Source organism: Ochotona princeps, chromosome 15 (assembly GCF_030435755.1).
Source record: "Ochotona princeps isolate mOchPri1 chromosome 15, mOchPri1.hap1, whole genome shotgun sequence".
NCBI lineage: Eukaryota > Metazoa > Chordata > Mammalia > Lagomorpha > Ochotonidae > Ochotona > Ochotona princeps.
In genome coordinates, this window is record NC_080846.1 from 5,368,117 (window position 1) to 5,383,731 (window position 15,615).

Below are 15,615 nucleotides of genomic sequence, written 5' to 3' on the forward strand. Positions count from 1 at the left end.
GGAAAGGATGTGGCCTGCACGTGTCTGTTGTAGGGGACGTATGAGCATCCCTTGGCAGGCGTGCATGGAAACTGGTTCCAGACCAAGGGGCCCAGCCTCCACGCCAAGAGCCATCCCCATCCCCCATGGCAGTTTCTGTGGGCCCACCCCTTTGGGCTGCTGCAACAGCCCCTCCCCCAGGGCAAGCACAAGTGCTCCACTAGAGGTCTCAGTGCACAGGAAAACACTTTAACGAGGTTTAATCCTCAGAAAAGTCCAGGCAGATGGATGGGTCAGGGTCCTCTCTCCCTTCTCCTCCCCACATCTTGTCAGCCCAGTCTGGGCACCCCTCCTTCAGGTACAGGTAGAGGGGGGTTCCAGGGTATTTTGAAGGCAGAGAAGGCAGGGATAAGAGGCTGGGAGGCTGTGGTCAGAGGACAAAAAGGCCATCCTGGCAGGGCTGGCCTGAGTGGTGAGTATCCCCTGGCCCACCTGCTATGGGGAATGCGGGGACCCCTCAATACAGCCGGACTTTCCCAGGACCCCAAGCCTGACCTCTAGCTGAAATGTAACAGAAGCGGCCCCTCAAAAGCTGCTTGTGGCCCAGCCACTTACCTGCTTTGGGCTGCAAGCACAGGTACATTGAGGGGCAGCAGGGCCAGGCAAAGGCACTGTAGGAACTCACACAGGCAACAGGGCAGCCTGGTGCATACAGGCCAAGGGCGGGGCACAGCAAGGCCGGCTTCCGATACTGGTGGGGGTCTGGACCAAAGGCCCACAGGGATGGGCCAGGAAGGCCACAGTCCACAGCACCTCCTGCCTAGGGTTCTGAGTCTGGGGGAGGCAGGAAGGAACTCAGCTTTGCTAGGACTCAGAGACTTGCCGTCTTCCCTTTTATGCCACCAACCTCTTGGGGGGGACCAGAAGCCCCCAGGAAGCTCGGGGAAGGAGAAGCCAGAGGCCAGGGCCATCCCCAGAGACTTCATCCCACGGGGATGTAGACAGGGCCGGAGCCCTGAGGGACCTACTGTGGGGTGGTGGGGTCAGTACAAAGCTGAGCAGTTCCCATCCGTGTAAACAAGGCACCCGGCAGTGCAGTTTTGGGGTCATCCTGAGATGATCTGGTCCTGAGGCCTGAGCGGGTCCAGGAGCCACACCAGGTCGCAGGGCGTGGCCCGGGCTCTATATAGCACTGGATAAGGCAGGTCGGCATCCTCAGGCCCCGTAGCTCAGCAAATGACACAATTGCTCGTCTTGGCAGGACTGGGACTTGCTTTACCTGTGGAGACAGGGGCACAGGAGACCTAAGCGGAAAGCATGGTGGATTCATCGGCAGCCGCTGCTCCGTGTGCTGTCCACACCGCACCATGTCCAGGGGAGGCTGAAGTCGCCCACTCAAGCTGTCGATCGCAAAGCCAGGCCAAGTGGGCACCACATAGAGCTCATGCCCTGGGGGCCTCTGCTGATGCCCCGCCACCCCTCCACACACATGGGCAGGGCCAAAGGGGGAGGGATCCAGATGCTGGAACTAGCAAGGACTTCAACATCCAGCCAGGAGGTGGCACACTAACAGGGTCACTTGGAGTGTCACAAGCCTTCAGGGTGGCCATAGCTCCCAGGACCAGCCAGGGGCAGGACAGAGGCCCTTGCTACAGTGGCAGCCGAGGATGAAGGCACTCTCCTTGCCCAGGCCTCCACCGGGCACTTCCTTTCCGTCTCAAGACTGATTTTGCCCCCATCCCACAGGTGTCAGGCCGTGGTGGCACTGGGTCCTCCCAGAGCCCAGCTTCGCAGGCTGCCTATTCCCAGGTGGAGGCTGCCCTGCCAGCTATTTCCTGCCACTTCCTCTCCGTGCAGCAAGGGCTGTGTCCCCTGGCGCTCTGTGCCACCTTCCCAGATCACTTCAGCTGTGAATTCAATTAAGGTGGCACCTGCCTCCTCCTCTGGGCCATTAGCAAGACAGGCCCTGAACAGGGCCCGGCGCAGAGCCCAGCGCCTCCCAGCCCCTGCGCACCTCCCCCCGCCCCCAGTTTCTGCTCTTATTCAATATCCAGACCACAGCCTGACCCAGGCTGGACAGAACCGAGTCTCCTGCAGTGGCTCACAGAACTCACCGTGCCTGCCTGGAGCTGGGAAGCAGAATGGGTCACCTTTTGTGGTGGCACTGAGAACCGTGTCCGGGCTCGGCTCTTAGGTGAGCAGGCTCTGCCGGGCTGGAGCCTCGGCGGGCGCTGCCCCTCCTCCTTAGCTGCTCATCCTGCCTACCCAGCCTGCTAAGCAGATGCCAGGTGCCTCCGGGGGATGGGGGGACAATGGCAGTTCGCAGCCAGGTAAGCAAATCAATCCCGGTGACCTGGATGTGGGAGGAGCAGCAGCTTCGGTGGCCCAGTTTCTCCCCACACATTCCTACTGCAACCAGAGGAGCTCTTCCCCAGGGGAGAGGAAACTGGGCTTCAAGGAGGAGACTGACAGCAGGGGTGTGGTGGGGGACAGCCTGCAGGACTGAGGACCTGTGCCTGCTTGGGGGACGCAGCTGTGCAGGCCACAGAGAGGACGCTGCCTTTTCCTGTACGTTCGGAGGCTTCATCTGGAAGACAGGTCCCTAAGGGGTGCATTCCCCCAGCCCCTCCCCCTCCCTCTCAGCCAGAGGGGGTCTAGGAGGCTAACGTGGTGCTGACCACTGACCTCTGACCTTTCAGAGGCTGACCGCCGGGCTCTTGGGGAAGTCTCATGTGTGAAACACAGTCAGCAGGCAGACGGCTGTGACTGTCAGCTTTAGAAGTGTAGGGTTGGGTGTCAGGTGTAGTACCTGGAGCCCCCTCTCCTCATCTGGAAATCCCTGAGCCCGGGCAGTGGGTGTTGCCCTGTCTGGTTCTCCCCCATGAGGTTGGCTGATCCAAGGATGCACTGGGTGGCAGAATCCCATGGAAATGCAGGCGTCTCCAAGGCAGACTGCCCAGGAATGGACTCTTTCCTGCATTTTAAGTGACTGCCCCCAACCGGTTCTAATCTGCAAGCCCTGCTTCCCAACCAGCTCCCTGCTTGGTGCCTGGGAAAGCAGTTGGGGACAGCCCAAGCCATTGGGACCCTGAACCCGTGTGGGAGACTTGGAAGAGGCTCCAGGCTCCTGGTTTTGGATCGGCTCAGCTCTGGCTGTTGTGGCCACTTGTGAAGTGAATTAAGGATGGACGATCTTCCTCTCTGTCTCTCCTCCTCTTCTGTATACCTGACTTTCAAAAAAAAAAAAAAAATGCCCCCAGAAGCCTGGTCTGTCTGCCTCCCCACTGCACCTAGCACGACAAAAAGTGCACCCAGCCTCTGCCACTAGGGGGAGCTATGAGTCTCTAAAACACGGGCAGCTCCCCCATCTCCAGCTGCGGGTGGCCAAGGTTGCCCCCCTGAGGCCACGCCTGGGCTTATGGGAATTTGCGTGCTGTTTGACAACTATATCCTCCTTATCGAGCGATTTTACAGGCTGTCAGCTCCCAGCCTGCGCTGTGTGCCTCTCTTCTCACCACGCTGTCATCGACCGAGCTTCGCTCCCAACAAGGGGGCTGTGGAGACAGAGGTGGTCACCATCTGAGAGCAGGGGCAGGCAGGAGGAGCCTCAGGAGGCCCCCACCCGGCAGCCCTCTTGTCCTCCACAGGACGGGAGAGCTCTGGGCGTGTGGGGGGAAGCTGTGTCCCACGGTGCAAGGTGCAGTGTGTGGTAAGCGGGTGCCTGTCCCGATGCTAGTCCAGAAGTTCACTGTAGGAAGGGGACCCCCCTCTCCTGGTTGGGGGAACAGATGGGAGAGCCCCAGAGGACAGGGTGGGGAGAGGGACTGCCTCACGAGGGGGCGTGCAGCCCAGGGCCTGGATGTCTGCCCTAGCTTATTCTGCAGGAGGAAGGAAGGGGTGAGGCTGGGCTGTCTCGGCTGTCCCGGCAGTGCACGCCTGCCCTGGCTGGCCCCCACTCTGTCCTGTGTCAGGCACCTATGTCAGGCACTCTGGAGACCAGCTGCCCCATGGCACAGGCTGGTCATGGGAGTAAGGAGCTGTCCAGGGGCACTTAGGGAGGCAGCAGAGGTGGCACTGGATGCTGAGGTGGGGACTGGACGTGAAGATACCAAGGACAGCTGGAAGGACAAGACAATGGGACTTGTGTTTCTATGGAAACGGCATCTCAGGGCGAGGGGCTGAAGGAAGAGCTTCCCTTTCCTTCCCCATGACCAGCCCAGCCCAGCATAGCCCGGTCCAGCCCAGCATAGCCCGGTCCAGCCCAGCATAGTCCGGTCCAGCCCAGCATAGCCCGGTCCAGCCCAGCCCAGTCCCTCCCCCTGCCATGTTCCCCATGGCAACCTGCCTCCAAACAGAGTGCATGTGGGCAGCAGCATCCTTCCCAGGGGCTTCCACCCAGAACACGGGCCTGTCTGGCACCCTGGCCCTACTACCACTCTCCAGGCCCTGGACCCACTCAGTTTGCCCCCATGAACTTCCACCTGTGGCCTCCCCATTGCAATGATTTGCAGTGAGGACACAGGCAGGGAGGGCAGTACCCATGCCGGTTCTAGGTGAACGCTTTTGGGCCCAGCAACCCCACTGCGTCCAGAGGCACCTCCCCCCCTGCAATACACACACACACACACACACACACACACACACACACACACTGCTCTCACCTTAAGAAGTGAATCTACCTGACCATCAGCAGACCACGTGTGCTGGGTGGTCAGCTGAGGGGAGACCTGGCTCTCCTCCCACTCCTAGCTGGGGCAGTGCTTGGTCTGTGGGGCCATACGGGCCCAGGGAGGACTTGGGCTCTGCCCCTCTTGACTGGCCATGTGTCTCCCGGCAAAGCCCCTCTGCACAGGGGCAGGTGCTGTGGCACAGTGGGCTAGGCTCTTGGGATGCTTCCCTCCTCTACTGGAGGGTTTGAGTTCTGGCTCCTCTGTTTACAAGCTAGTTCCCTGTGAAGGCAGCAGAGGACAGCCCAGGTCCTTGGGCCCCTGGCACCAACAGGGGGAGACCCAGATGAAGTTCTGGGTTCCTGAAGCCTCTCTCTGCATCCTCCTTTCCTCCACCTTTCAAGTAGATGAGAATAAATAAATCCCAGAACTCCTTGCCTGCACCTTCCGACCGCAGGAAGTCAAAGTGGGGAAGATGACATTGGCAGGCTGCATGTCGCTATGGCCTGCTGAGCCTGCTCCAGGGGAGATCAGAGGCCAGGACATCTGGGGACCCTGGAGGACAGCAAGAAGGATGCTGCCGCCGTCTCAGAGGTATGCAGCATGGCAAACCGGAGAGTGGGTGGGCCAGGGCAGGGGGCTGTGTTTGGCCAGGCGTACAGCCTGCCGACAGGTGATCAGGCCCAAACAAAGGCTGGTAGAAGAGCCCTTGATCAAAACCAGGGGCCGTGCCTCTGAATTTCCCAAGCAGGCACACACGCACACTTCGCTGTCACCGGGGCTGATCCGACTGCCCTGGTAGTAGCACTGGGTGCTTTCTGTGCCCCAGGACCCTGGGTGTTCCCCAGTGCAGAGGAAGCTCAGAAGTACAGTGATTCAGTTCAAAGCCAATGAGCACGGGTCCCCTGGCCCTCTAGATACCCCCACTGGCAGCAGGCTGGCCCTCCTGCAGACAGGAGACGGCGCCCCTGGACAGGGCTGGAGGAGCTCACCTGAGAGGTCAGCACCATTGGGACTCTCACTGGGTCTCTTCCCCACCCGGATCTCCTTGTCAGGGAAGGTCTCGGTGGAGGTGGAGCTGGCCGTGCCGTTGGGCGCAGTGGGCCGCTTGCCCCTCTGGCTGAACCATCTGCTGCCGAAGCGCTTGCCCTCCTTGGCCACGGTGGCTTCGCCGTTGGCAGCCTCCACCTTGCCGTTCCGGGGTCTGGACTTGGGGTCCATGTGTGCCTGAGTGACCATCCTTAGCTCCTCCACGGGGGGCAGCACCTGCTGCACTGTGACCAGGTCATTCAGGAAGCTGTGCAGGCGCTGGGACATCTCACCGCCACTGCCACTCTCTTCCTGGCCTACCGGCGGGCTGCCAGCCTCCCGCTGTTGCCGGGCTGCCCAGCGCATCAGCTCCCCTGGTGGGTGGCGACTGCCCGCCACCAAGGCGTACTTGGGGTTGATCAGCTTGCGGGCCACCGTGGAGGAGTAGTTGAGGCCCAGTCGGCCGGGGCCTCCCGCCAGGCCCAGCTGCCGGTACAAGTCCACCTCCTCGGAGATGGCGTACAACTCCCGGAACTCCACGTCGAAGGGCTCCACGTTCCGTCCCGTCAGGAGGAGGAGGTGATTCCTGTCTACGTAGGAGGAGCTCCACGTGAACCTGGGGACACAGGGAGAGAAATGCAGTACACGAGGCGGCCGGCTGGCAGTCAGTCACCTCCTGCCCCTGCTGCCGGGACAGGGACCAGGTTGGGCAGGAAGGCACCATGCACTCTTCACGCCTGCTGCCCTCTCTCTCCCAACCCAAATCCTGCTGCTTCCCCAACTGGGGCTGGGCCTCCGAGACGAAAGGCCAGTGGGTAGTGGCGGCAGATGCAGGGAAGGGATCTGGAAGCGCATGCATTTTTTTTCTTTTCATAACGTGCACTTCCTGCTCGTAACTGATCTCGAAACACTGGACCTGGGGACTGACAGCACGCACCTAATGCCTAACAAAGACCTGCTGGCACTGTGTCGGCTGTTGGCGCTGCTTTCTGTTCCTCCCCGCTTCTCCCACGAATCATGCCAGCGCACTCAGGCTGTTCGGTCACCCTCGTGCCGTGTATGTAGGGTCCCTCTCCTTGGCCGCCCGGGGACAGTCACAGCCCCACGCTCCCATTAACTGGCTCTTCAATGGAAGGGCTAGCCATGTTCCCTCTGTATCTCTTACACTCAGATTTCTTTTCCAGGGTGGACCCGTTCTACTTTCCACCTGGCTGAGCCACACCAGCCTCCAGACACTTGCTGCTCTGTGAAAGAGGTCTGTTGTTCCAGAAGAATCCACTGGCCACGCAGCCCAGGGAAAGGGACTGGGCAGGAGGCTGCATGTGGCCGGGTGGGGCATGGATGGGATTGCAAATAGAGGCCCAACTCACCTGTAGGATCCGGTGGCCACCTCGTCACCGTCCACCATCAGGAACCTTGAGGACAGGGTCCCCTTGATTTTCCCCATGGGCATATAGAAGCCCACGCCTGTCACGGAACGGACACGGATGTTCTGTTGGGGACAGGAGAAGGCGCTGTCACCCCTGGAGGGTGGGGCAGGCCAATTCTTAGCTTCAGCAGATGAACAGCCCTCTCGTCCCTGGGCACTCCATGTTGGTTTTGTCCTCGCTGGCCCCTGCTTCCCATGGCCTCATGCCTGGGACTCTCTGCGGTCACCAGGTCCTGCCCTGGCTGTGGACACGCTGACGTGCCTCCCACCTACTTCCAAAGCTCCCTGAAAAAGGACCACGGTCCTGACTTGGAACCCCAGAACCAGCGGAGGGGGTGCTCACCCGAATGCGGAAGTCAGCAAGTTCCAGGCCCTGGCACATCTCCAGGAAGTACGGGACCCCGGCCTCGTCCAGGATGATGTACACGGGCACCCGGCGCTTGGAGGCGGCATCCACAATGTCCTGGAAGATGTCTCTGTCGGTGAAGAGGTCCATGACCACGGCGATGACCTGCGCGGGGAAGGGGCACAGCTGACGGACCCTGGATCACCAGGGAGGTATGCGCCTGGACAGGCACTGGCTCACCTTGGTCTGGAAGAGGCACGGGGGAGCCAGGGCACAAGGCAAAGATGCCACTGGGGTCCCCCACATTCCACCCTGGAGAGCCTGGGTTCAAGTCTGGCCTGCTGCTCATTCCAGCTTCCTTGCTCACATGTGCCTTGGGGGTCAAGCAGATGGGTCCCAGCCACGCACAGGCCACACGTGGAGTGGGTTTGGGCTTCGGCCTAGCCTGGCCGGGGCCATCCGCTTGGAGAATGACCCAACAGCAGAGGATAAGTCTTTGATTCTCTTTGCCTCTCAAAGAAAAATCGGCAGACACAGAAAATCATGAAAAGCCACCACCTGCACCATTCCTGGCAGTCCCCCTGTCGCACCCACCTGAACCCAGCAGACGACCCCGAGAGCCGAGCCCATGCCTCCCCCACCCCACCCCTACCCCGCCTAGGGCTGGGGGAACAGAGTGAGTGGCAGGGCTGGGATTTTCCAGCTGCTCCTCAGAGGAGGCTGTGAGGGCACGGCTCAGCAGAGCCAGCAGTTCTGGGGGAGGAGGAGCTGTCATTCCCACCCCTACCGGCAGGGCGCAGGGGGCGGGCTGGCTCCTACAGGCAGGGACCTGCTGCAACAGCACTTTCTCAGCACGCCCTGGCGTCTGATCTCTCCTCAGCTGCGTACTGCTCGGCTGCTCCAGCAAAGATCTGGGCACGGCTCCAGCTGGCCGGGATTCCCCAGGCCGCCAGGTGTCCGGTCCCTCCCGCCCCATCCCCAGGTCCAGGTTGCTGCTTCGGCCCCTTGCCTCATGCCAACTCGGCCCTGCTAGACCTTCCTGGAGGCCAGGCCTCCGCAGCCTGACGCCCTGGGCTGCAGGCATGTTCCTTGTTGGCCCCTGCATGGCTCTCACCCCATGATCTGTGTGATGCAGCTTCGGGGTGGGGGAAGTTTGGTCTTAACCTTGGCTCCACCCCTCATTACTTCTGTGACCCTGGGCAAGCCCCTTAACCTACATGAGCCTCTCTTTTCCCATCTGCAAAATGGGGTTTCTCTAGCTGACATAGCCTGTCCTCACCAGCAGATGGCTGCTCTAGTGTGCATCCAGTCTGCCCTCCATCACAGCCCAGTGTGGACGCCAAGGTCAGACATGCCAGGCCTGGTACCCCAACTCCATGGCTGGCTGGCTGGCCTGTCAGGACCCCAGATTTCTTGCAGTTAGTTACAATAGTACTTGTCTCAAAAAGGATGTTATAAAGACTTGGTGTGACAGACCATGCACAGCTCTGAGCACTGCGGTCACCTCATGCCGCGCTGCCCCAGGACCCCGGCCCCACCTCGCTGCTCCTCAGTCCCTAACCAGGTGGGAGTGGCAGCCAAGCCCCTGGGCGGGTGGGAGGAGGCAGATCAGCCATGATGCTTGCACCCTGGGGTCAGTCCAGCCAGAAAGGTAAAAAAGCCTGAGGAGCTGCTCAGGTGACGTGTGACGGGGGGATGTCGGCAGGGAAGGATGGGAAGGACTTCACCGACCAAGGTGAGCCGAGAAGAAGGGGGTCTCTGGGCACCAGGGCCAGGAATGAATACAAACAGCACAGGGCGGAGCAGTGGGCACAGGCTGGGCAGTGGGCACAGGCTGAGCAGAGCCATGCCTGCCCAAGGGTGGACTCCTTTCCTCAGAGACCCCCAGCTGCCGCATGCCTAGCAGAGGCTTGCAGGGCGAGGTCTCCACAAAGGTGATTTGTGTGTGTTACGTGGCTGGGCCACAATGATCAGCCACGTGGCCAGTCACTACTCCAGGTGCTTCTGCCAAGGGGTTTTCTGGATGAGACTAGAGAGGTGGCACCATGGTGGGGCCTTCTGCGATCCACTGAGATTAAGGGCTGACCAGAGCTGCCATGAGCCAGAGGGGACCCTGGCCAGCCGTCTGCCTTGCACAGGGCTGGCAACGCCTGGCCTGAAGCCTGTGGGCAGGCCTGGTGGAGCCTGGATCCACTTACATATCTACTACCCCAGGAAACAGGTCCTCAAATCTGCGGCACACATTCCAATACACACACACCCCTGCCGGAGAGCCCAGTAGAGCCACTGAGGCTGGCCGGGAACCTGCACTGAATGCGTGCACGCCCCGCCGTTCGAGTGCTTTAGGTACATTCTCTAATTGGATCTCCACAGCCACTCCGTGTCGAAGCATTGGTATTCCAATGTCACAATGAAGGAAATCAGCATACAGAGGGGCAAAGGCCAGTGTTCCCCAGCTGGCATGCGGCAGAGCAAGACACTCGGGTCTACGTGACTCCACATTGCTGTGAGGTGTTCTGGGAAAACCAGATGAAAAACGCACTCCCAGGGTGGGGCTGGTGCCGGGGGTGGCGGGGGCAGCAGGAACGCCAGTGTCCCAGACCACAGCATCTGCAGTTGAGTTCTGCCTCTGCTTCCGGCCCAGCTTCCTGCTAATGCAAACCTGGACAGGCAGCAGAGGACGGCTTGAGGACTTGGAACCCTGTCACTTGTGGGGAAAATCCGGACAAAGTCCCCGGTGGCTGGCTTCAGCCTGGCCCAACGCTGCTGTTGTGGTTATCTGCTCTGTCTCTCTCTCCTTCTTTCCTTTAGATGATAAAGATAAATAAAACCCTTGCTCTTGGAAAAGGTTAATAACCAAGCCAGACAAACTTATGGCAAGACTGACACACAGAAAGGAGATACAAACAAAATCCTGAGTAAAAAGGGGGAAAATAACTGCACATACTAGTGATGTGTGAAAAACCAGTAAACAAGTTATACCTTAATGATTTAAGATGCAAATGACATGGATAACCTATCGAGACAACAAACTAAACACGGTACATGACAATCAAGTAAGAGTCATCCTAGGAACAGAAGATGATTCAACATCAGAAAATGTATCCATTTTCATCTATAACATTTAAGGGAGAAGGAAATTATATACCATTTTTAAAATCTTTTTAAAGGTTTTCTTTAAGGAGCCAATGCGGTGGTATAGCATGCTAATCCTCTCCTTATGGCGCGGGCATCTCACATGAGTGTCAGTTTGTATCACAGCTGTAGCATTTCTTTATCTTTTTTCAATATTGTTTACATAATTGAGAGGGATGCATGCCCACGTGGGTCTCCGATTAGGGTGGGGAGGTCAAGGTATGGAGTGTGACTGGCACAGATGCTTCAGTGTTTTTTCTTCTGTGTCCATAGAGGTTGAAGGGGAGGAGGCGACTCCTTGCTAGCAAACTACATCAGAACTGGGGATGGGGGACAGTCATTTGATGATGTGGACAGAATGTTCTGAGGGTGTTACTATAGCTGCTCTATTTCTAACCCAGTTCCCTGTTAACAGCCTGGGAAAGCAGTGGAGGATGGCTCCAGTCCGTGGGCTCCAACACCCATGTGGGAGACCTGGAAGAAGTTCTGGCTTCTGGCTTTGGAACAGCTCAGCTCCGGCTGTTGCGGCCATCTGGGGAGTGAACCAGCAGGACGGAAGATCTATGTCTCTCCGTCTTCTTCCCTCCCTCTTTCTCTCTGTAAATCTGACTTTTAAGTAAAATAAACACATCATTTAAAAAAAAAAAGATTGTGTTTATTTCAAACAGAAATAGAGACAGGGGGAGGAGGGTGGGAGGGAGGAAGAAATATTTTCCATTTGCTACTCGCCAAATGGCCACAATGGGCCAGGCTGAAGGCAGCAAACGGCAGCTGCTTCTTGGTCTCCCATACGAATGCAGGGCCCAAGCACTCGGGCTCCTGCTGCTGCTTTCCAGGCACATTAGCAGGGAGCTGGATGGGAAGTGGAGCAGCCACTAACCAGTATCCCTTTGTGGGATGTCAGCACTTCTATCCATGACTTAATTGGTTATGCCAGAGTGCTGACCCTAATCTTCACAACTTTATACTTGATAAAGCTAGGTCTCCACTTGTGAGAAAAATTCTCAGAAAACTGAAAGAGGAAGGAATCTTCTGTAACCTGATAAAACTCACATGGAACATTTAACAGAGAAATCTGAGCAAAGTTTCCTGGAAGTCTGGGACAGACCAAGGCCCTAACATTTCTGTTCAGCAGTATTGGTGGTCCTAACCAATGCAATAAGGCAAGAAAAAGAAATAAGACATGGAATTAGAAGAGACAAACTCCCAGGACTTAAAGCTAAAATTATTTCCCTTGAAAATTGTAGAATCCAGAGAAGAGCTGAGAGATAATAAAAGAAAGATTGTCAGATACAGAAAAACAAGATCCATTCATGAAGGCAGCTTAAGCAGGTGGTCTTTTTCTATGGATAATTTTTGAAAATCCTATTAAAGGATGAGAAAATATACGAATAAATGAAGAGTTAAATTATAACAAATTTTGCAAATTTCCATTATTTCCAAATTAAGAATCCACTGCAATTCCAAACCAAGATCAGCCAATGTGTTTGGAGGAATTCAAATACTTCTAAGATGTGGAGGGGAAAAAATAAAAGATCCGCAAATAGCTGCACCAGTTTTGAAAAACAAAGTCCCTAGGGGCCTGATAGGGTATGATACACTACTATACAGAGGCACTGTGGCAGGAACTCAGCTAAATAGACCAGGGGGCAAAGAGAACAGAGCAGAAGCTCGCTCTTGCTCTCTCTCTCTCTCTCTCACACACACAATTCTATGTGTGGCAAATTCCATGGCTTTGATAAAGAGCCATGCTTAGCAGATATAATTGGTGGAAACGGGCTGTTAAACACAGGGAAACTCCAGGTGGACCAATGCCTCACCTCATATACTAAGATGAATTTCAGTTGGGCCAAGTATCTCCATGATAAAACTCACATCTAAGAAATGCAGAAAAATATCTTCATGCCAAAGAACAAGGAAATCTCTCTTCTAAGGTTCCAAAGGCATAAGCCATCAGGCAAATAAGTAGGATGTAAAAGAGGCATGTGACATTTGGGGTGTTTCCACAAAGACTCCCGAGATACAGGTAAGCAATGCATGACAATGTCTACGACTTTGAGGAATTCATCCTGTGTATGAGACCCCTGTAAGCCAGTAGGAAAACAATAAGAAACACATTAGGAAATGGGTAAAGGATTTGAGCAGGCAATTTCCAGGCCCAGATGCAGACATAGAGAAGTGGGCCTCACTGGTACTCAGGACACAGAGTCCGGGCTGGGATGCTGCACCCACACACATCACAGTGCCTAGGGCTCCTCTGCTTCCCATCCAGCATCCCTCAGGGGATGGTGGCAGAAAGCTCCAGCGGCTGGGTCCCAGCCATCCATACAGAAGTCCTGGAGGGATTTCCTGGTTCCTGGCTTCAGCCTGGCTCAGCCTTGGCTGCCATCTGGGGACCATCAACCAGCAGGTGGACGATCTCTCGGCCTTATAAACAAAATGAAATTTACCAAAAAAAAATCTTAAGAAAGCACAGGAAATAGGAGAAGTCACACTAAAAAGCAGACTGTTGGGTCATCCTGACTGTCAATGGTGGAGACAGGGTGCCCTTGCTGTTGAGGGGGTGGGAGCACGGGCACAGGTAGAGCTTGGTGGACTGAATTTACCACCGGAAGCCAGCAAAGCTGCTCCTGGCTCCAAACATCAGGAAACCTCCTCTGTCTTGGCTTGGGTTTATAGGGCACACAGGGACAAAGACACGGGAATGGCGCAGACACCTCTCTCTCTGAGTAGGGAGTGTGCTAGAATGTTCTATGGTGGACAGAGGCCAAACACTGCTTCTGTAGGCAGCTCAGTTGGAAAAGGCAGAGAACGGCGGGTCCCTTGGGTGGTCAATGTGGCATCAGCAGGTTCATAAGAAGGGAAGACCATGGAAGGCCCAGGGCTGCCTGGCGACTCTACGAGAAAGCGCTGTCATGTAGCCACCACCAGGAGTTTGCCAACTCTCTCGCGTCTGTAACACCATCCGGCCTTGGGCACTGCGGTGCTAGGGACAGAAAACAGGCAGGTAGTGAAACCAAAATGCACCAGAGTTAACCCTAACACACATGGTTCTCTTCAGAGCGCTAGGGCTGCCACCCCCTCGAGGTGCTCCTGTCTTTCCCTGAGGACACCTGAGGCCACTGTCTGCTGCCCTCTGGCTCCCCAGCGTTCAGCTCAGAGCTGGGTCTGGCCACCCAGCATTGCCAGACTGGTTCTCAGATGCAGGATGCTTGGCACTGGGTTTTGTAGTTGACAAGGCGAGCAGGCAAGCCGGCCGCCTGCCCCTCTTCCCCTGCTCTCACCTGCCCAGGGATGCGAAGAGAGGGGGCTTGCAGGACAAACCGCTGAGAGGCAACCATCTGTGTCACTGCTAATTAAACCATGAAATATCTGTAGTCGGGGGTGAAGGGGGCGGGGAATCAATTGCCGGCACTGAGACACCCGCATCTTGTTGTGGAGGGAAGTGATCATTATCCTGCGCCTTGGCCTCCGAGGGCCCTGCTTGACATTCAGCTCGCAGCATCCAGCTGGCCATGTAGTGACCGAGACCGTACCCGCCACCCACCACCCCACCATGATCTGTGCCTGCACCAAGTCCGACACCAAGACTCCAGATAGAAAGCCAGGCTTTTAATACAGGGCAACAAGGGGCTCAGCACCAGGGATAGAGGCTTACTGCACTTGTCCCCGGCCCCCCACAACTCTGCTCTGGACAACAGAAACAAGGACACAGGCTCTGCAGCCCCGCTGTGTTCAGATGCCCATGCCCACAGAGCTGACTGTCGCTGGGACACGTCCACCAGCCTGCCTCGCACACACGTTTGAAAACCAACATCCTCTCCAACATCTGGGCTGCAAGCCTCGTGGGTCACTGGGATATGAGGTCCTGCTCCCACCACGCACCTCCTGTGGGTCATCTCCTTGCTGTTCCCACTGGTAACGCTGCCTCGGCCCAGACCCTTGTTTCTTTTCAAACGTCCGGAACAGTTTCCGGACTGGTCTTTCCCACTCCATCTCTGCCTCCCTCCCTTGAAAACGACAGGTTGCTGTCACGGTGAAATGAGTTAAGCTGATGCCTGCAGTCTCAGCATCCCGTAGGAGCATCAGATGCAAGTCCCAGCTGCTCCATTTCCAATCCAGCTCCCTGCTAATGCGCCTGCGAAAAGAGCAGATCATGGTCTAGGTCCTTGGGTCCTTGCACCATGGGACCCTCAGCTGGAGGTCCTGGCTCCTAGGTTTGGTGTGGTGATTATTTGGGGAGGGAGCAAGGGGATGGAAGATTCTCTCTGAAGCTCTGCCTTGCAAATAAATAAATCTTAAGAAAACAAACAAACAAACCACCAGGCGTTGGAAGTGCCTTGGGGTTGGCTCCTCTGCACCTGCACAGAATGACCTCCGCTACCTTGACATGAGCCCTCCCCACTGTGGGACCACTGAGTGTTCAGACTACAGAATCCTTCGCCAAGTAGCTCCCCTGTGTACTGTGGGGCAGTTAGTAATAGCCCTGGCCTTGGTCCTCAAGCCACCAGCAGCACCCCCTCAGGCAAGGGGTCTAGGTTGTCTCTGGACACTGACCAATGCCTCCTGGGAGGAAGGGAGTACGGGGATTCCCCCCGCTCCCCCCATGGCTCAGGCAGCTTCAGTGGTCCTGCTCCAACCCCTCAGCACCTCTCCTCCCTCCAAGTCCTCCCCACTCACCCCCTTGGCACTCTGGTCCTCCAGCTCCACCCCTACCCACCCCCCTGTAAACCACCTGTGCCTCCTTCAGTGCCCACCGAGTCTGGACTTCCCTTCACTGGTGATGCGATCTCCTTCCTGCTCTCTGCCCACTTCGTACTCTGGCACACGCCTGCGCCCCTTGTGTCAGGCTATGTCTGCTGCGAGTCCTTGTCCCCTGCCCAGACTGTTCAGGAGGACAGAGCCTGGCTGGTTTCTTGCAGATTCTCAAGCTAGAGCCAGTCCTCCATGTCTGAGGAACAACTATCTAAATGGGGTGGGGGATGTTTGGGAAACGGGGTACCTGAGTTTGCTTACGAGCTTTTCTGCAA

General features: G+C 56.8%; 1 protein-coding gene across 1 annotated transcript in view; it reads right to left on the reverse strand.

Moving 5' to 3' along the window:
* Positions 1–1,015: 1,015 nt before the first annotated feature.
* FAM83F (family with sequence similarity 83 member F) overlaps positions 1,016–15,615 on the reverse strand; it is a 22,246-nt gene continuing 7,646 nt past the window's right edge. Inside the window, exons 2-5 of the mRNA XM_004589743.2 lie at positions 7,448–7,615; positions 7,046–7,167; positions 5,639–6,291; positions 1,016–1,258 (exon numbers count right to left, since the gene is read on the reverse strand). Of these exons, the coding sequence (XP_004589800.2) occupies positions 1,209–1,258; positions 5,639–6,291; positions 7,046–7,167; positions 7,448–7,615 (993 nt within the window). The 3' untranslated portion in view covers positions 1,016–1,208. The remainder of the gene's footprint in view (positions 1,259–5,638; positions 6,292–7,045; positions 7,168–7,447; positions 7,616–15,615) is intronic.